At 39.4% G+C, this 21,782-nt stretch overlaps 2 protein-coding genes across 25 annotated transcripts in view; one reads left to right on the top strand and one right to left on the bottom strand.

The window, feature by feature from the left end:
- SCFD2 (sec1 family domain containing 2) overlaps positions 1 to 1,779 on the bottom strand; it is a 479,293-nt gene extending 477,514 nt beyond the window's left edge. The window contains exon 1 of one of the 2 annotated variants that reach the window (XM_023183117.1): positions 749 to 1,779. In XM_023183117.1, coding sequence (XP_023038885.1) covers positions 749 to 1,586 — 838 coding nt within the window. In that variant the 5' untranslated portion in view covers positions 1,587 to 1,779. The remainder of the gene's footprint in view (positions 1 to 748) is intronic. The other variant, XM_023183119.1, reaches the window with a different exon arrangement.
- Positions 1,780 to 10,853: 9,074 nt separating this feature from the next.
- FIP1L1 (factor interacting with PAPOLA and CPSF1) overlaps positions 10,854 to 21,782 on the top strand; it is a 75,025-nt gene continuing 64,096 nt past the window's right edge. For 4 of the 23 annotated variants that reach the window (XM_023183130.2, XM_023183132.2, XM_023183126.2 and 1 more), the window contains exons 1-5: positions 10,860 to 11,157; positions 12,303 to 12,347; positions 12,455 to 12,494; positions 16,138 to 16,195; positions 17,637 to 17,740. In XM_023183130.2, the coding sequence (XP_023038898.1) occupies positions 11,073 to 11,157; positions 12,303 to 12,347; positions 12,455 to 12,494; positions 16,138 to 16,195; positions 17,637 to 17,740 (332 nt within the window). In that variant the 5' untranslated portion in view covers positions 10,860 to 11,072. Of the gene's footprint in view, positions 11,158 to 12,302; positions 12,348 to 12,454; positions 12,495 to 16,137; positions 16,196 to 17,635; positions 17,741 to 21,782 lie in introns of all 23 variants that reach the window. The other 19 variants (XM_023183136.2, XM_023183135.2, XM_023183131.2 and 16 more) reach the window with 10 other exon arrangements.

Raw genomic sequence — 21,782 nt, 5'->3', positions numbered from 1 at the left:
GGCTACATTACTAACAGTATTATACAACCTAATTAGAGAACAATAAAGTTGACCTTTGAAAATAACATATCAAACTTCAGAAAGTGTCTTTTCTTCATCTGCTTTAAGGATTACATTTGTTTCTTTTGTGTAAATAACACATTATTACAATTTGAGATTATTTATTCTTTAATACAATGAGAGCTAAAAATAAATCAATAAACATCTGAAAATATTTTCTACAATTCTATTTAATCTCATTTACTAGTGACATTTAAGTTCAGCCTCACTTTTTAACATTCATTTCCTAAACCTCAATTGTCTGTGACAATTTTATGTTTTATTATACAGTAGTTTTCCTTCCGATGGGTCATCTGTTAACACTTCTCCAACAAACCAGAGTGTTCTTATGAGGACTGTTGTGAGTACTGGCATTCGTAAATTTCTAAAAATAAAATTTCCCAGGTGCACAGTTTTCCTCCATGTCAGCATAATCTTGGGCTAAAGTTGTTGTTTAACAAGGCAATGCTCATTTATGATATTTCTACCCATCACAGCATTTAACAAATGTTACTGTAATTGCTGATTCACTTGTCTATATTCCACTTTAGACAATAAACGCTGTGAGATTAGAGACTGTGTTCATCTAGTTCATCTTTATATCCTCAATCTGATATATAATAAAAGGTGAATAAAAGATACGCTGAATCAATGAAAGTCCCAGAAATGTGGGGAATGGTAACGAAGAACTCTGGAGCAACGCACTTACCTGTGAGATCCAGGGTTCTGTCCATAAAAACCACTGATGCCCTGCCTGCAGCAGTCTTCTTCCTGTTCTTTGCAGGGGCATAATTGGCCAGATCCGCAGCGATGACTCGACTTAAAGAACCTACAGCAAAACACTCCTCCCGTACTCCTAAATGTTCACACAGAGAACTGAGGCCTGACACTAGGCACCTGATCTGCAGCAGCAGCTCTGGGGTTAGGGCACTGGCGTCCACATCACCCAGGCTTCCCAGCTTCCTCTTGTCCGGTCGGGCGCTATTAAGGAGATGCACATCCTGGGGTAGCAGTGGGAAAAGGGATGCAAAGGCTGGAGTCAAGGCAAAGTGGGAAGCAACAGGGGCAAGCAACAACGGGACATGGAACACCTCGGCCGTGTAGTTCATGTTGCCCATCCATTCACACAGCTTCTCCTCCAGCTGCTCAAACACCGGCTGCTGCCCCTCCATCTCGGCCGCTGCCGCCGCTGGGACATGATTAGCTGTGAGGTGGACAGCGTGGCTCACGGCTGTGACCACCACACAATACTGGAAGTGACTGCGGCAGATGATGTCCCGTAGGATCTCCACAGTCCGGCCTTTCAGCAGGCAGCTCAGCACAAACACTGCCTTGGGCTGCTTGGCTCCACCACCAACTGCGTCGGGCTCGAACTCTCGCAGGTGACAGTCAGGACCCCCCACCGCCTCCAGGAGACGGGTGGATCCGCAGCCCCAGTGCAGGCTCTCGGCGCAGGCGGAGTCCAGGTAAACCACAGCCCGTTTCACTTTGGCCAGCACCTGCTCCCATCCTTGCTGGGTAAAGGACAGTACGCCTGAGACGCTCATGGTTGGGGATTCGCAGGCTTGGGGAACTACGGTGCAGGAACTTCTTTCTAAACTCACCGCTTCCGGAAATTGGGCTCCCAGAGACTTTGACAGTCAACACAGTACACGTGGTCCGGCCTCTGACACGCTACCTGATGGCGCTCGGTGATGACGTTGAACTGAGCGGTGATTGGTTAGGGAGGAGGCCGGAATTGAGGAAGGATGGTATGGCCTGGAAAGAAGTGGGTGGGGCTTTGTGGCTCTGGGCTTCCTCAAAAATTTCGCGGAGATGAGGTGTTCCCCGGGGTGGAGCTGAACTGAGTTCTTTGCGTCACTCGGCCTGTCTGTGCAGATAATCTTTTCATGTTCCTTGAAAAGTCTCCGAAATAAAAGCCTAATCCGAAATTTGATATCTTCCTTAGATATGAACACGTCTCTAAAAGCACAGCCACATTCTCAATCGAAACTCAGAGCAACTAGAAAAAGATAATAAAAACAACCAACTTTGTGAAATATTTTGAGTTTATAGATTGCTGCCACATACGTTATTGCCCACAAGCCTCATAACAAACCCTGTTGTTCTCATTTTCACTTTCTCCATCTTTCCTCCCTCACCTCATCGTCACTACATCTTCATAGGCTTCAAAACTCTTAGAATTCAGCCTTCCTCTGCATTCTTGCTGTCACAAAAACCCAACATCATCGCTCACCTGGACAATGATCTCCCAACATTTTCTGGCTTTCAATCTCTTCCCCCTCCGATTCTATTTTCTTCATAATAAACAAAGTTGGTCCTACAACTTTCCTGCTTAAAAGCCTCTCCTAACCCAGTTGCCTACAGTCAGGTATACTCTTTAAAAAGCATCAACATCCTTCATGATTTCTCAATTTCTCTCCAGCTATTCCCAACCTGGAGAAAAACAGTACCAATACAATGAAGTCAACAGGCTGAACCCCAAATGTTTTACGGGTTGTTTGTTCCACTAATATACTTATATTACTAAGTATAATCTCTGTGCTAAGCTTCAAAGATGAATGGTTAATAAAATTCATTACCTAATCCACAAAGAATTTACCTAGTAAACTTACCAAAAATAATCATTCCCACAGTACTGCCTACAAGAGACTTTTTCTAACTCACTACCACTATCACCCTATTGCCTCTCTCTTTCCCCACCTATCAAACCTCTCAATTGATACATTTGCTAAGTACATGCCATATCAGGGGGTAAGTATTAACACCTATTTTCTTTAAACTATCTGTTTTACTAAATTATGCACTAGATGCTTGTTATCCCCAACACTTATAACAGGTGTTCAATAAATGTTTGTTGAATGAATGTTCAATTAATATCCATGGCCAGGCGTGGTGGCTCATGCCTGTAATCCCAACACTTTGGGAGGCTGAGGTGGGCAGATCACCTGAGGTCAGGGGCTCAAGACCAGCTTGGCCAACATGGTGAAGCTCCGTCTCTACTAAAAATTCAAAAATTAGCTGGGCATGGTGGCAGGTACTTGTAATCCCAGCTACTTGGGAGGCTGAGGCAGGAGAATCACTTGAACCCGGGAGGCAGAGGTTGCAGTGAGCCAAGATCGCACCACTGCCCTCTAGCCTGGGTGGCAAAGCAAGACACCATAAAAAATAAATAAATAAAAATAAATAATATCCACATAATAATATATCCAGCCAATTTTTAATAAATATGCACAATATTCCACACACTGTCTGGGTATTAAGGATATAAAGAAAACTAAGCCACAGCCCTGATTTCAAAATAATTATAATGAAATAAAGGGACCCACACACGGAAAACAAGTGCAATAAAATGTTACAGAAGCAAGTATTTTTTAAAAATGTTTGCATAGCAATTACGAAGGAGGAAAAATAAATTCTGACTAAGAGAAAAGGGAAGTAGTCAGAAAAAGCTTCACATAGGGCATGAGTTTTGACTTGCCTTCAAAGAAACCCAGGTGTTCACCAGGTGGACAGGATGGGGAGGAGGATTCTTAGCAGTCCAGGCACAGAGTGCAGCATAAACAAAGTTGTAGAGGCGTAAGACAGTACAACATGTTCCCTGGAACTACAAACAGTTTCCTATAGCTGGAGTGCATTGCATGAAAACAAGGTGCAAGAAGTAATAAGAGCGAGGAATTAGAAAAGAAAGAAATGGACTAGATCAGCAAGAGCCTTATTTTCCATTCTAAAGAGTAGCAGCCAGTGGGGAACTATTAATGTATTTTACGGTATGGAAATAATTTGTTCACATCTGGATTTTAGAAAAAAATGATTCTAGTCAAAACATGGAAAATAATTTGAAATGGAGCAATTTAGGGCAGAGGGAGCAGTTAAGAAAATGATAGTATCAGCAGCAACTCTGTGTGAGAGAGGTGAAAAGCATAACAAGCAGTGGACAGAGTGGGGAGCGTGAAGAGACATTAAGAATATAGTGTCAAAGAGCGTGCTTATTAATTTGGCAGAGAGGATGACATGGAAGGAGAATTTCAGGTTAGCACCCAGCTTTCTATCTGGATGACTGGTAAATGCCAGTCACCGAGATTTGAAAAACCTTTAAGAGAAGCAGATTGCGGAATAAACACAGAGTTTAGTGGGGACATATTTTTGTTTGTTTGTTTCCTTGTGGCAAGATAAGTGTAACAGAAAAGTTACCATCTTAACCATTGTAAAATGGACATTTTCATGGCATTAAGTACATTCACATTGTTGTATAACCAATCTCTGAACTTTCTGTCTCACAAAACTGAAATCCTGTACCCATTAAACAACAATTCCCCATTTCCCCTCTCCACAGCCCTTGGCGACTTGCACTCTACTTTCTGTTTCTATGAGTTGACTACTTTAGTTGTTGGCAAGGTAGTAGTTGACTACTCTAGCTACCTCACATAAGTGGAACAATACAGTATTTGTTTTGTTGTGATTGACTTATTTCACTTTATGCTAAGTCTTCCAAGTTAATCTATATTGTAACATGCATCAGATTTTTCTTTCTTTTTGAGGCTGAATAACATTCCATTGTATGTTACACTATTTTGTTTATCCATTCATCTGCCTCTGGACATTTGGTCTGCTTCCACCTTTAGCTACTATGAATAATGCCACCTTGAATATGCAGCAGAAGAGTCATATACCTGGTAGAACCCAGTGGGTAAAAGGGCCAATGATAGACCCAAGTTCAAGTGTTGGACCAGCAAACAAGAGGATATTCCTCCTAGTTTGTATCCTTGTCAGCATGAAAATTATTTTAAGAAGCTTAAGTTGAATAAGTGGTTAGATAACAGCCCTTGCTCTTCAATTTAAACCCAGGTCAGTGCCTAGTTACTAGCACCTGCATTAATCCTGATCTCAAGCTCACTTTTTGTTTCTATTCCTTGTATCTCATGCTGAATCATACATTCATTAGATAAGTTTGAGTGAATTGATACTTCATCTTCTCTGAAATACTTCAAGGCACTCATAAAGTCAGGGTTGAATATTGTGCCAGCAACTGCTAGTGGTTGCCTCAATATGTATTTGTCTCTTCTTCTGTAGTAATAGGTTTATTCTGAACACATAAACACACAGCTAAAGACTACTTTTCCAAGCCTCTTGCAGCTAGCTATGGACAAATGATGAGGCACAGGTGAATAAGATAGTTGAAAGTGACACATACAAATTTCAAATCACTCCCTAAAGGTGTATGGTTTTCTTTCCTTACAAATCCTGCTTTCAGTTCTTTTGTACTTGCACCCAGAGTGGAACTGCTGGATCATATGGTAATTCTATTTTTAACTTCTAGACGGACCTCTGTTTTTGTTTTGTTTTTTTTTTTCTTTTTTTACAGAGGCTGCAACCTTTTATATTCCTACTAATACTGCACAAGGGTTCGGATTTCTACACATCCTTGCCAACACTTGATATTTCCTGGGTTTTTTGATAATGGCCATCCTAATGGGCATGGGGACATGTTGTTTTCAACATACTTATGGGACTTCCAGGCAGAAACGTCTAGCATGCTGTTGGATGTATGATTCCGGAATACAGAAGAGAAATAAGGCAATTCGGATCATTAGTAAATGGATGTGCTTCAGAGTGCCTTAAGAGCACAAAAAAGAAAGAAGACAATGTTGGTGATGGAGAGAACTCTGAGCAACTTTTCTTGATGGGCAGAAGAAGTCAAGCCAGTGAATGAAGTAATGAGAGGTGCAAGTTTTAAGAACAGACTGGCCAACAGTGGCAAGTGTCAGAAAAGGGAAAAGAGATGGAATATGAGAAGACTCTACAGGATTTGACCTATGCAGAAAGAAAGTGCAGTCATGACAAGGGAGTGCTGGGGGTGCAGTGCAGAATGAGTCAATGGATTGGGGAAAATGCAGCTTCTAGAAATTATCTACACATTTCCTAGAAAACAAGGTGGTAGGGGAATGAGGAGTTAAAAAAGTTGGAAGAATATGAAGTTAGGGTTAAAGAAAGTAACTTGGCCTCTACAATTCAGGGAGGGAACACTTTTTTTTTTTCAGAGACAGACTCTCACTGTGTCTCACAGGCTGGAGTGCAGTGGCACAATCATAGCTCACCGCAGGCGTTTTCAAACTCCTGACTTCGAGGCCTCCTGCCTCAGCCTCTTGAGTAGCTAGGACTACAGGTGCACACAACTAAACATGGCTAATTTTTTTCTTTCTTTTTTTTTTTTTTTTTTTTTTTTTTTTTATAGAGACAGGGTCTTGCTGTGTTGCCCAAGCTGGCTTGAACTCCTGGGCTGAAACCATATTCTGACCTTGGCTTCCCAAAGCACTGGGATTACAATTATCATGGAAGTACATAAAGAGGAAGGAAAGCTCTACACATGTACAATTACTTTGCTTGTTCAAAGAAGAGAAGGCCTAAATAACACATTACCTGCTTGTCAATAACTTGTCAAATGCTTTGACTTTTCTTTCTTTTTTTTTTTTTGAGACCGAGTCTTGCTGTGTCACCCAGGCTGGAGTGCAATTGCGTGATCTTGGCTCGCTGCACCCTCCTCCTCCTGTGTTCAAGTGTTTCTTCTGCCTCAGCCTCCCGAGTAGTTAGAATCACAGGTGCACGCCACCATGCCCAGCTAATTTTTGTGTTTTTAGTAGAAACAGTGTTTCACTATGTTGATCAGGTTGGTCTCGAACTCCTGACTTCAGGTGAACCACCTGCCTTCCAAAGTGCTGGGATTACAGGCATGAGCCACCGTGCCTGGCCAGATGCTTCGACATTTGAAGCCTCAATTTAGCTTTGTTATTCTTCCCCAAAATGGGTACAAATGTTATTTTAATGTATCAATTTACTGCTGAGGAAACTTAAGAACACTGAGAATTTAGGAACATTGAAATGTACGTGACAGCAAAGAGCACAATTGGGCATAAACGTCATATGAATGCCAAACACATTTATGTGTACTTGCTACATATACTGGATAGTGAGCAAGACATTTTCATTTGATCTCCAATTCTTGTCATCATTTAATTCATCATCATCTACTAAACACTCTCAGTACTTCTCAGAGATAAGTACATTAAAACTTATCTTTTAATTTTTTTTTTGCCAGAAACCAACAGACCACAAAACAATAATAAAATGGAAAACAAATAGAATATATGGAGCATTGTAGGTTGATAAGGTCATAATATAAGAAATGGAAGGAGGAATATATAATATCTTCAAACTACCTACCTTTGATGTCTCCCTTGGTGAGTAGGAAGAGAAAGACGCCTTTAACTAAGAAAGCATATTCAGGCAAGAAACTCAGCTTAGAAGTAAGGAGGAAGAGGTGCTTTCAGAGTAGTTATTAGTGATTTATATGCTTCTCTTCTCATGGAAATCTTCATTTTCAAAGCTTAGCTCAAATGCTACCTCCACCACAAAAGATATTCATCAAGTATTCATCATTTCTTCAGTTATGTTTAAGCAATGCCTTGAAAGACAGCTGAAAAGAGAAAAAGATCCCTTAACAAAAGGCAACTGGTTTTCTCATGAAACCAATTAAATAAATAGAAAGAGAAATACACAGGACTGTGAGTGATTGCCTTACAATACTCACAAACAGTCTGTGAAACTTCATTCTATTACTTTCAGCAGTGACCACAAAGATTTACTCAGCGTTAAGCACTGTACTAGGAATGAAAGTGATGGCTATGGGATGCCCTGTTTGGAGGTGGACTTGGTCTAGTGAAGAGCCTGAGGCAAACAGAAATGTAGTCAAATAATTACTACACAGTGTGATAGGCACATGGCATAGAAGCGGCATGGTGTCTAGAAGGAGTGAGTTGCTCTGTCCCACTCACCCCCCTAATACCTCTGAACTCATCTGCATTCACTCTCACTCACTATACTTTAGCTACATTTTGAGTTTCTTGAACATGCCAAGTATGCTTCTGCCTCAGGGCCTTTGCACTTCTTATTCCTCTGTCTGATAGCCTGTCACCCCGAAATCCACGGGGCTTACCTCCTGTCTCCATTCAAGTCTCTTATATCACTTCATCAGAGTAGCTTTCCCTGACCACTCCATACAAAATTGCACCCCATCCCTTCATTTTATATTGCTTACTCTTTTCATAATTCTTATCATCATGACATACCATACATTCATATGTTTATTATCTGACTCTCTTATTAGAATCAAAGTTCCAGGCCGGGCGCGGTGGCTCAAGCCTGTAATCCCAGCACTTTGGGAGGCCGAGATGGGCGGATCACGAGGTCAGGAGATCGAGACCCTCCTGGCTAACACGGTGAAACCCCGTCTCTACTAAAAATACAAAAAATTAGCCGGGCGAGGTGGTGGGCGCCTGTGGTCCCAGCCACTCGGGAGGCTGAGGCAGGAGAATGGCGTGAACCCAGGAGGCAGAAGTTGCGGTGAGCTGAGATCCGGCCACTGCACTCTAGCCTGGGCGACAGAGCAAGACTCCGTCTCAAAAAAAAAAAAAAAAGAATCAAAGTTCCACAAAAGAAAGAACTTTGTTTTATTCACTGTTGAATTTACATAGCTGGAAGAGTTCCTGGCAAAACAAATGGGAAGAGATAAAATGGGATTCAGGAAAGATTTCACAAAGGTGATTATACCCCAGAGTTTAGAAGGATGCAAGAGATTATCATAAAAAGATAATGGAGCTGGGAATAGCAGGTAGAAGTGTGTTCAAAGGTAAGAAAGATTAAAACCACATGGTTTGTTTAAATAATGCGAGATGGTGCGGTGTTGGTTGGGCATAACCTTTCACTTGTGCTTCTATTACAACAGTCACCTTTTCTTTTCTAGGAGAGTAATGTTTACCGCCCCTCTGTCTTTCTCAATAACTTGAGAGCTCTTTAAGGGCTGAGACTGTTTCACTCATGTTTTCATTTTCCAAGTTCTTAAACAGAGCAGATATTCTGCAATTGCTAAATAAATAAATGATAAAACAATATTTATTCATTGAGGAGCAAGAAAACTCATTTATTTGTTCAATTAAAATGGATTTCTCTCTGTTGACAAGTGAATGCCCTGTTTGTAAACTTTATAAATGAAAGAGACCTCAGAGGTAATTTAGCCTTTCCATTTTATAGACGAGGAAACTGAAGCATAGAAAGGTTGATTGCCTGACTATACAACCTGCTAAGTATAATGAAGAACTGAGGCCAGGCCTCGTGGCTCATATCTTTAATCCCAGCACTTTGGGAGGCCTAGGTGGAAGGATTGCTAGAGACCGTGAGTTCCAGACCAGCCTAGGCAACATGGTGAGACATTGTCTCTACGAAAAATAAAAAATTAGCCAGGTGTGGTGGTATCTGCTTGTCTGTAGTCCCAGGTACTCAGGAGGCTGAAGTGGGAGGACTGTTTGAGTCTGGGAGGTAGAGGCTGCAGTGAGCAGTGACCCTGCCACTGCATTTCAGCCTGAGTTACAGAGCAAGATGGTTGTTGTTGTTGTTTTTAAAAACAAAACAAAACATACAAAAAGTCAAACAGGCCAGGTGTGGTGGCTCATCCTTTTAAGCCCAGCACTTTGGGAGACCAAGGCAGGCAGATCACCTGAGGTCAGAAGTTCAAAACCAGCCTGGCCAAAATGGTGAAACCCCTCTCTACTATAAATAGAAAAATTGGCTGGGCATGGTGGTGTGCGCCTGTAATCCCAGCTACTTGGGAGGCTGAGGAAGAAGAATCGCTTGAGCCCAGGAAGTGGAGGTTGCAGTCAGCAGAGATGGCACCACTGTACTCCAGCCTAGACAACAGAGTGAGACTCCACCTCAAATGAATAAACAAACAAACAAAAAACCTGGTGCTCCAGTTTGAAGCACGATATGTCATCTTTTCACTTAAAGATGTGCTTTCAGAAGTGGCCTGAACATTTGGTTTACCTATTAAAATAAAAACTGTACATACTTTATGATCTATCTTCGAGAAACAGACAAATCTCAAGAAGCCACGTGGATCTTCATTGTCCTTTTTTGTTGCAGTTAAAAGTGTAAAGTCAAAAGCAATCTAGGTGTACATCAATGGAGAAATAGCCATATTCACTCTGTGATAGCCACACTATGCAATTTTATGTGATAGCCACACTATGCAATTTTATGAAGCACTTAAAATGGATATAGTTTGATTCATACAAAAATGTATAACAGCTCCAAGACACGGATGCTAACCAAAAAAAAAGGAAGTCGCCGGATGATACTATACTATACTGTACTATTTAAGACTTGTCAGTCTCAGGTTTTCCCACCAAAACAGCACAACACAGGAATTAAGTGTATAGGAAATTTCAGAATGATGAACTCCAAACAGGATATGCATCTGTAACAAGGGCTACCTCTGGAGAGAAGGGTAGGGGAATGAGGCGGTCTTTGACCTTGACAGTAATTTATGGTTTTTAACAAGGAGGGTGCATTCTTCATCTATTAGTTTTGCTTTTGTTGGCTGTGAAAATTAATTTTTCAAGAAATAGTACTGACTGTGATTTCTTCTCTATTCAGTGAGGAAAGGGAGTGACAGGTAATGATTCTGTATCAAGGCTGATTAAAGAATAAAAGAAGGCCTTTCGGAAGATTAAAAAGCAAAGAAAAGGTTGAGAAAAAAGAGCACGAAGAGTAGAAAGGAACAATGGTGTACTCGCTAGCAATGGCAATACGGGTTATTAAAGGGAAGGGTGGGGGCGGGGAACCCTGGCCGACTCAGGATGCAACGAGAGAAAGCCACGCTAAATAGCAAAGCGGGATCCTAGAGGGGCGGGGCCCACCTCAGCGCGCAGGCGCAACCAGGCCCAGGTGGCCGCCGCCGCGGAAGCGAAGCCACCTATAGACGCCGCGCCGCTTGAGTCTGCTGCGCATGCGCAGGCGTATCTGCGCTGGAGTCTTCATCTTTGCCACCGCTGCTGCCGCCTTCCTGGGATTTGAGTCTCGAGCTTTCTTCGTTCGCTCGCCGGCGGGTTCGCGCCCTTCTCGCGCCCCAGGGCTGAGAGGCTGGGAAGGGGTTGGAGGGGGCTGTTGATCGCCGCGTTTAAGTTGCGCTCGGGGCGGCCATGTCGGCCGGCGAGGTCGAGCGCCTAGTGTCGGAGCTGAGCGGCGGGACCGGAGGGGATGAGGAGGAAGAGTGGCTCTATGGCGGTACGAAACTTCCTGTCCCTGTTTCTTTCTCGGGTTCTCTTAGGCCTCCCCTCTTGGCCCTCAAACGGCCGGCGTTCCGGCCCCTCGCGCTGCCCCTTCGGGCCTCTGGTTGGGAGTCTTGTCCGGCCTGACTTAGGCCGAGCGCAGCGTGCGCGTGCCCCCCGCTCCCACGGCCGTCTCCCGCCTGGCCCACGCCCACCATAAGCACCCACCCTGCGGCGGCCGGGCAGGGCTGGGGGCCTGTGACTGGTCCCGGCCCCTGGCTTCGCCGTGCTTTCCCTGGGGCGTCTCGGCGGCCTCGCTACTGCGCTCTTTACCCTTGTTTTTTTCTGTCGATTCTGAGGTGGTGTTTTTTTGTGTCTGTTTTTGCCCCGTGGCCTTAGGGTGCCCTTCCTGTCCCTTCTTTCAGAAACAGTCATTCTGTAATAATAGCGAAATAAAGTTAATGCTGTACAACTAACGTCTTGTTTCTTGATGGTCAGTTTGTATGGAATGCACCTGCAAGGGTACCTCCTTGTCTGAAAGTCGTGCTTTAAAAATAATTAATTAAGAGAGAGAGAGAGAAAGATGGCCCATAAAGAAAACCCTGAATGTCTCCTGTATTAAGGTGAAGTTTTTCTTTTTTAAGAGACTGCCGTTTAACCTACATCATGGAGGTATCTCATGACCCTTCGGCTTATAGTTTTCAGTGTCATCTCATATATTTCTTTTTCTCAAAATAAATTTAATGCATCATGTACTTCTCTCTAGAAGGGACATCTGGTTTTTAACTTTCGTTAATTCACAATCCCTTCTTGCTTGTTACACCAGATTTGAAACTTAATGTTTGTTCCTTGCCTAAAACATACATTCTTGATTGTCTTTAGAATAGAATAGTAAAAGTGCACATTGGGCACCACGCAGGTCCTTGATGATGTAACTTTGATAAACTTGTAAAAAAAAAAAAAAATTATCTTTGGTGGCAAGATTTAGCATTAGTCTTTGAAATGTGAATGTGGAGGATTTATTTTACAAAGATCTGGAAATCTTCAGTACCTCTTAAGTTTAAGCTTATTTTTATACAAGTAAAGTCTGATTTTTTTTTCCATAAAATACGTATCTTGTTAAGTAATTATAAGGTGATCTAACTTTGGATATGCTTATAGGCCCATGGGACGTGCATGTGCACAGTGATTTGACAAAGGACCTAGGTTAGTGCTTGTGATGATCACTTCAGATTTTCATAATACTAGTTTCTTTGAGAGTGGTTTCTTTATTTTGTTTGCTTATTTATTTATTTGTTTATTTTACTTGGTAGATGAAAATGAAGTTGAAAGGCCAGAGGAAGAAAATGCCAGGTTAGTGAAATTTTCTGTTGATGCCTATTACACAGATTGTGTGATACAATGGTTCTGTCAGTTGTCAAAATTATTTTCTTACAATCATTGGCGTCATTACAACACTTACAACATTTTGGAGGACATTGAATCCTTTAAAGGTTATTCCAGTTTCAGGACCTAATCTTATGCTAATTCTATTTGTTGATAGTTTAAAGGACAAAGTTTTTAAACTTAGGATTGGACTGATTTTACACTGTTGAGTAACTTGTTACTCTTAAGTGACTTCAGTAGTGAAGTATACAGTATAATCATTAAGCTACCGATAAAAATATTTTAACTTAATTGAAAATGTTTTTAAGTAAATCAGGAACACTCCAAACTACTGCTTTTCCAGTTTATTAACATTTTTGATGGTATAATGGCACTTTGGTTGTAATTTCAATGCTATGTATTATTTCATTCAAAATGTGATTAGCTGATTTGTTATAAGGTTGATTTCTTTGTTAGATTATAAGAAAGATGTAAGTATTTGATTATAGAACATATACAGGGAGTCAGAATTTTACCCCAAATTTCAGAAAACAACCCATGCAAAGAAGTACATGGAGATGTCGACTTTACCCTGACCACATGCATTAGTGTCAGTAATGGAGGGAGAGGTAGGTAGAAAAGAATATTTGGGTTTAAAAAGCGGAAGATAAACCACTTCATACCAAGTAAGCTGCAATCAGAAAGATAAAACAGGTGTTGGTGAGGATATGGAGAGATAAAACCCTCATACACTTCTGGTGGGATTGTAAAATGGTGCAGCTGCTTTGAAGAATAGCCTGGCCATTTTCTCAAATGGTGAAACATGGAGTTACCATATGAGCCCTCCACCTTAGAGAAATGAAAAACATTCACACAAAAACTTGTACGTGAATATTCATAGCAGCATTGTTAATAGAAAATGGAAAAAAAAACCCTCGCAGCTGCATCAACTGATGAATGGATAGATTAAGTGTATTATATCCATACAGTGGAATATTATTTGGCAGGGAAAATAAAATGAAGTACTGGTAGATGTTACAATATGGACGAACCTTGCAAATGTGCAAGTGAAAGAAGCCGGTCCATAGAGACAGACTACTGTTTGCTAAGAGTTGGGTGAGTGACTGCTAATGTATACAGAGTTCCTTTTGGGAGTGATGCATATATTCTGGAATTAGATAGTTGTGATGGTTGGACTATGTGAACATATTAAAACTCAGTGGTCCTGTTTGAATGGATTGATTGTGTAATATATGAATTGCATCTAAAAGCTGTTAACAACAAAAAATGGATAGAGGGAAAAAGTGAGAAATGGAAGTAGAAATAGCTTAGGAGGAGCTGAAACTACAGTTCAACTTCCTTACCCAAAAAATCCCCTATAGTCTTTTCACTCATTGGTATATTATCTGAAATGTTATTTCATTTTAAAATTTATGTGTTCAACTCAGTTCCTGATTCAGATCTCAACCACAAAGTTGAGATTAGTTTTAATTTATGTTATGAATATGATTGAATATTTCTTTATATCCATTCCTTTATTTGGTCAAGAAATTAATTACAGGGTATAGTTTTACAATCAAATATATTTCTCTCTATGATCATCTTTATCCCATTGATTTTTATTTTTATTGGTTACAATTTTAAAATCTTATTTTCTGATCAAACGTTCTTTAATTTTAATTCTGCAATACACAACTTGCCAAAATTTATTGGAGGAAACCTTCTACTTTCCCTGAGTCTCACTGTCAACATAGCTTTATATTCCTTTCTACAACTTCATTTGGGGAGCCGTTGAGTTGATTTCATCCTATGGGGGAGAAAACAACTTCCTTTACAGTGTTATTTTTCTAGAAAAAGCTTAAAATTTTATCATGTTTCTAACATTCTCATGGTGATAGAAAATTAAAACTTCTAAAAGAGTAGGCCTATTGAAGAAAGGAACTCTGCCAAACCTACTGCTGTCTGGCTTGGTACATCACTGCATTGCTCTACCTAAGTTCCTGCTGTTAGAATTTGCCCCCGTTTCCTACTGACAGGCTCATTGCTGAAGCCTCTGTTTTTCTTAAACATTGCATTACAGTCTCCAATTGTGTTATATCTATCCAAGTTTTGACTAAAGAAAGCATACTGTTTTGTGACATAGAAAGCAAATGGGACTTGTTTCTGCCTACCGAGAAGCTTATTTCAGCAGGAGGTAAATGTACTGAACAATTACAGCTGCATATTTGTTTTCTTGAAGCAAGCAGTGGAACAATGAAAATTTAACAGTTAGGTTTTGACTTTTTATCTTTCATTTTGCTTTATTTGGTGATTGTGCTGTAAAATGCCACTGTAAAGATCAAATTGATTTACATAGAAACTACCCGACAGAAAGTGCAGTTTAGAAGAGATTAGCAGAAATCTAATGAAAAGTGCTCTGAACTGTGTCAACATCTGGACATTTTTGTTAAGAATGCTACTAAATAATTTAGAAAGCTGGGCCAAATCAGCTACTTGCTTTGTACTTCAATTTTCTTATCTGTGAAATGAAGTGATGGTTAATTCCCACTGTTGAAATTTTAATTACTAAAAAATGTAAGAAACCAATTACGCTATGGTACTGGAAGTGTTATTTGCTGGTAAATGACCATATGCTTGAGTTTCATGGGAATGTGAATGTTTTATTGTTGCATACCAGTTTTGTTGTGAAAAGACAAGTTCAAGTATTAACTGGTCTTTAAGTAATTACTTTTAACATTCATGAGAATTAGCTCCTTATTAATATCAAATTGGAGAACAGCCTTGAATGAAGATACTTTTTTAATCTTAAAATTTTATTTTTCATTCAATAAAGGACGTATCTTCAATAAGATTGATAACACAGAGAACCAAGAAGAAGCGTGTATGTTAACTGAATACTGAAAGAGTTAATGTGATTATACCACAAATCTGAGTTCTTGAACACCAAGGAAAGGAGGAAACTGTATTATGTAGGTCTGGGTAGTGATAGTAGTAGTACCTGATACACAGTGGATGTTCAATAAAGATTTAGGATAATTAAAATTGATTAACTTTGTCATATCGTTTTAAAATGTGTAAAAAGCTTGAATTTCAGCCCACCATCAAATTATAAATCATTAATTGCATTCTTTTTTTTTTTTTATAGACAGCCTCTCACTCTTGCCCAGGCTAGAGTGCAGTGGCATGATCACAGCAACCTCCACCTCCCAGGTTCAAGCCATTGTCTGCCTCACCCTCTGAGTAGCTGGTATTACAGGCACCCGCCACCATGCCTGGCTAACTTTTTAAAAATATTTTTAGTAGAGATGGGGTTTTATCATCTTGGCCAGGCTGGTCTTGAACTCCTGACCTCATGATCCACCCGCCTCAGCCTCCCAAGGTGCTGGGAGTACAGGTGTGAGCTCCCGCACCCAGCCTGGCATTTGCATTCTACTTACAATGTTGAGTACTTGTTTTATGCAAGTTACTAGAAATAACAGGGAATACGACAGTCAGATTTTACCATTACTGTCTCCAGTGGAGACAATAATTTTAGGAACTTTATTAGATGTAGCTTAGAAATACTAATATAACCTATCTGCACTTCAGAAAAGTAATGCCTGACGTGTATATTTATTTTTGTTGTTTGTAGTGCTAATCCTCCATCTGGAATTGAAGATGAAACTGCCGAAAATGGGGTACCAAAACCGGTAACATAAGGCTTTGAAATCCAGTTACTTTCCTGATACAAATCTTTATCAATAGCTTCACAGTTTACATAGAAAGCAAGCTGACATTTTACATTACCTTCAGTATCCTGTGTTATCTGACCCTTTCTTATATCTCCTACTGCATCTGGTGCTATCAAAAACATATATAGGAATTAGCAAGGAGGAAAAGAAATAGTAGAAAGACATCAGAGGAAAATAGTATGTGCAAAGGCTTGATGTTTATTGTGTTCAAGGAACTGAATGGTTATAAATCTACTGAATATAGTGTGCCTGGTTTTCAGAGCAAGTTTTGAGTCCCACAGCCTTTGAATGTTACGATTTTTTAGCAGTGCTTTTTAATGTATGTGACAGTCCCTGACTGCATGCCTGCATGCCTTTGATACTTTGTGAGGTGAACATATTACTGGTCCTATGAATATTTGTACATTTTAATCCTATAAAAAGAAGGAAGTTACTGTTCTGCAAGTTTGAAGTTGTGTACAAAAAGTATTTTGCATATGTCATCTACTTATTTACTATGATGTGATTAAGCACAAAATAGGCTTTACGAGCCAAAGTAAAATCTTCACAAATGTAGAATTTGCATGTAGGGCCTCTTCTAGGTATACAAGAATACCAAGAATAATTGAGCTTCTGCTTAACTATTTGGTACTTCTTATGTTTTGGGTTTTTTTAAATTCTTTAATTGATTTGGTACTTTTTATTTGTGACATTGTGAATCTTAAAATTGTTTTCCTCTTAGATTCTTTTTTTGCCAAGAATTCTCAAATACATATTTTTTATAGTTTTATCTTGTAGATATCTTAGTAAGTTGCTTTAGATCCTTTTTGCAAGAGGGGCAGATATAATAGTAAAAAAAAAATATGAGGTGTTGTTTACCAAAAAGAGATGATGCCAAAAAATATTTCATTTCTTTATTCATAATCTTATCCTTTTTATTATGTAGAACATCAAAATTATGAGTTGAAATAGGTGGCAGCATTATAAGCCTGTAACTTTTAAATTGTATCTCAAAAAAATACAGAGTGGGGCCGGGCACAGTGGCTCACACCTGTAATTCCAGCACTTTGGGAGGCCAAGACGGGTGGATCACCTGAGGTCAGGAGTTCGAGGCCAGCCTGGCCAACATGGTGAAACCCTGTCTCTGCTAAAAATACAAAAATTAGTTGGGCATGGTGGCAGGCATCTGTAATCCTAGTTACTCTAGAGGCTGAGGCAGGAGAATTGCTTGAACCTGGGAGGCGGAGGTTGCAGTGAATTGAGATCATGCCACTGCACTCAAGCCTGGGCAACAAAGTGAGACTCTGTCTCAAGAAAGAAGAAAGAAAAAAAACCAGGGTGGTTACTTTTTTTAGTTATTAATATTAGATGTTGAAATGGATTATTGAATGTATGTTATAATTTGTTTATGTTCATGTAGAAAGTGACTGAGACTGAAGATGATAGTGATAGTGACAGCGATGATGATGAAGATGATGTTCATGTCACTATAGGAGACATTAAAACGGGAGCACCACAGTATGGGTACGTTATTTTTTAGTAAGTAACAATTGTGTAAATGCTATATAGCAAAGAGAGTGTGCGTATATCAATCTCTCAGTAGTTGATTCCATTGTTTTTATGTTTTTCTATTTTAACATAAAAGAACTCTTGTTAAAGTTTCATCATGAAGATACTTCTTTCCTAAAATAAAGTTAACTGATTAAGCAAAGGTACGTGGAAGCAGCAGTTTTTGATCCTGAATTTAAAGTGCTTTTATAAAAGAATTGAGTACTAGGCCAGTCATGGAGGTTCATGCCTGTAATCCCAGGACTTTGGGAGGCTGAGGTGGGTGAATCACCTGAGGTCAGGAGTTCAAGACCAGCCTGACCAGCATGGTGAAACCTCATCTCTACTAAAAATACAAAAATTAGCCAGGCGTGGTGGTGGGTGCCTGTAATCCCAGCTACTCGGAGGCTAAGGCAGGAGAATTCACTTGAACCTGGTAGGTGGAGGTTGCAGTGAGCCCAGATTGAGCCACTGCACTCTAGCCTGGATAACAGTGAGACTCTGTCTCAAGGAAAAAAAAATACTATAAATTCTTTGTTTAGAATTAGAAATCCTTAAATTGTAATTTGTATCTGTGCTTATTATTTCGCTTTATTACTTATCCAGACCTGAGTTCAGGTTTTTAATTTTTTTGTCCAATAAAAACAATATCAAAAGTATTTCTTTTTGTTGTTAATAGTGTTTTCAGGTTTTTAATTCTACTGTAGGCCTTTTAGGCCAATGTTTGTCTGAAATTTTGTGTTCTATAAACTGGACCAAGTGAATGGACTGTCATTGACTCATTGAGCACATAAAGACTCTTACAGAAAGATTGGAAGGAAAATGCATTGAAGTATGAATTGTGATTTAGTTGCAATAGGAGAATAAGTGTCAATGTGTTTTATTTTTCAGATTGGCTGTATAATGTTGTTATAGCTTATGCATTGGAAACATAAAATACATTAATTTCACTGTAGTTCATTAAGCAACCTCATCTGGAATCAACCAGTATATACAAAAATATTGTTAAATATTTTATTAGTAGAGTCATGTGTTTTCAAAAGTTATTTCAGGAAGCTTAAAGCCAGTTCAGTTATTGTCGTCGTCAGTTTTGTATTATAGTAATGATACACGTACCCATGTAATTTTAAAATCCTAGCACCTTTTTAGGGAACAGAGTAAAGAGGCTAGTTTTTCATGTTGGGGTGGATATTCTAAATGTGCTCCTCATTCTCATTTGGGAAAGTAAATAATTACTTAATGAGAAAGTTGGGCTTATACCGTAGTACTAGCAGGGCTTTCTGCTAATAATAGGCCTTTACTGTCTGTATTATGCAAAAGGAACACTTATATAAAATTGTAATAATTGCATGTTCATTAAATATTATATAAAATTATTTGTACTTGCAAGTTATAGAACAATTTGAAGCAAGTGACAATTTTTTTGGATTATGAATGGTACCTTTTTTGGTAGAAATTGCACTCAAATATTAAATATATGTGGACTTTCATAGTACCTTACTAAACTTTATTTCTTACAACAGTTTTCAGTTTTATGCATTGTAATTATGTTTATACATATTTATTACCTTTAGACACTTTAGATTTCTATAGAGTAGAAACCGTTGTATTCAAAACTCTTCAATAAAACAGGAAACTGATTTATGAATTTTTCTCTTCCTCACATTGCCTTAAATATAGTAAGTGTGCCGTAAATGGTTATTGACTAAATAAACTGAATGTTATTTAGTTACAGTTGTCTCTGAAGGTTTTTTCCCCTTAGACATTTGATTATGAAAATTTTCCAATACTCACAAAAGTTGAAGGAATTGACCTGTGACTGCTCGTTTACCCATCACCTAAATTATACAATCTACATTTTGCTTTGTTTGCTTGAACTCATATCCCTCTATCTATGCCTTAACCCATTTATCAGTTGATTTATTTTTTATTCATTTTATGAATTTCGAAAGTAAAGTACAAGTATTTGTGAAGAGTGTAAAGTTGCTTAACCCCTGTATTTCAAGGTATATCCCTTCAAAACAAAGTCCGTGAGAAAATGAAATTTGATAAACATTTACTTATGCACAGCGTTTTCAGAAGCAAATTTAAAGAACAAACTGTGTTAAAGGAATAGTACTGAATTGATTTATTGTAAATTGTTACAGGTTGTTTTTTTAGGTAACATACCTTTGTTACAAGTTCATTTTATATGTGTGTAAGATATGAAGAAAAGCAAGTCTTAAAGTAGGAATAATTTATCTTGGAAAGTAGTTTGTTACCTATCTCTGTGAGATTCATCCATTTATATACTCAATAAATACTTTTTAAAGGCATAATTTATTTGGCACTGTGTTAAGTAGCAAAGATAATGTGCCTTTATCAAACCGTCTATGATCATTCCATTATTATATTTTTTTTACATTTACCGTGCTACAAAATAACTCTTGGTAAAATCATCATGAAATTTCCTGGAGTCAACAAATCAGATAGAGTTACATGAAAGCAGCAATTTTTTTATTTGTGAATGTATTAATTGATGAGAATACAAGAAGTTATTATTTTCCAGAAGTAGTGAGGAAAACAGACATGTGAGTAAATATTTTCAGTGCAATGTAAGTGCTAGAATAGAAACGTGTACAAAGTGATTCAAAAGGTTTGAGAGGAAAGTTTGCTGAAAGCCTACAGGTGTTAAAGAGAAGATCCGAGAGGTGACATTTGAATTTGTTTGAATAATTTTTGAGAAGGGAGACAGTGGTTTTTAGGCGGAGGACACCGCTTAAAAATAAGTGTAGTAGATGCATGGCTTGGAGGAAGTACATGGCTGGAGGATAAGGTAGATGAAAAGAGATGGTTGAAATCACTTAAGAAAGGATTTAGGATGCATTTGCTATGTCTTTGTAGACCTTGCAAGCTTGTCCCACCAGCCGACGTTATTTTGTTGTTGTTGTTGTTGTTGTTCTGTTTTGGTTTGTTTTAGGCTTTTTTTTTTTTTTTTTTGAGACGGAGTCTCGCTCTGTCGCCCAGGCTGGAGTGCAGTGGCCGGATCTCAGCTCACTGCAAGCTCCGCCTCCCGGGTTCCCGCCATTCTCCTGCCTCAGCCTCCCGAGTAGCTGGGACTACAGGCGCCACCACCTCGGCCGGCTAGTTTTTTTTTTGTATTGTTAGTAGAGATGGGGTTTCACCGTGTTAGCCAGGATGGTCTCGATCTCCTGACCTCTTGATCCGCCCGTCTCGGCCTCCCAAAGTGCTGGGATTACAGGCTTGAGCCACCGCGCCCGGCCTGTTTTAGGCTTTTAGCTGCCCAAAGCCGTGGTTTTTAGTTTCTGTCTCCAGTGATAAGTGGAAAAGAGGGATGATGAAGGGGCTTTACTGGCCTAACCAGATCAGAAACTGAGGACCCATGACTGTATTCTCTCACTTAGACACCCCAATTAGGTTTTTAGATAGATCATGTTATTTGAAAAGGTATTACCTTTAGACACTTTAGATTTCTATAGAGTAGAAACCATTGTAGCATCAGTAGTTGAGATGGATGGAGAGACATTGACTAATAGGTGTGAAGTAGTTGTCCAGGTGAGATGATAACCTAGACTAAGGCAGCAATAGTAGAGAGATGAATGGGAAAATAGTATATTTGAATATTTGAGAAACAAATATAGTCAGGCATGTGGTATACACCTGTAGTCCCATGGACTTGGGAGGCTGAGGTAGGAGGATTGCTTGAGCCTTGGAGTTTCAGGGCGGCCTGGGCCATATAGTAAGATCCTGTCTCAAAGAATAAAAAGAAAGAAATAACGAATAACATGGGTAACTTGTTGGTTGTGGATGGAGGAGGAGATAAAGGGACTTAAAGATTTCTAGAGCAGTTAATTGGGTCCAGGTGGGTGCTACTCCTTCCACCTCCCACAAAATAGATTCATTTGACATGTTTATTTTGAAGTTCCTATAGAAAATCCAAGTATAGGATCTAGCATTTAGAGTGCTGTGAGAGTTCGTGGGGATCTATTGGACATTATATCAAATTTGCCTCTGCAAT

This window comes from Piliocolobus tephrosceles, chromosome 3 (genome assembly GCF_002776525.5).
Source record: "Piliocolobus tephrosceles isolate RC106 chromosome 3, ASM277652v3, whole genome shotgun sequence".
NCBI classification, from domain to species: Eukaryota; Metazoa; Chordata; class Mammalia; order Primates; family Cercopithecidae; genus Piliocolobus; species Piliocolobus tephrosceles.
The sequence above is the reverse complement of the archived record's forward strand: the minus strand, read 5'-3'. Positions and strand labels throughout refer to the sequence as shown.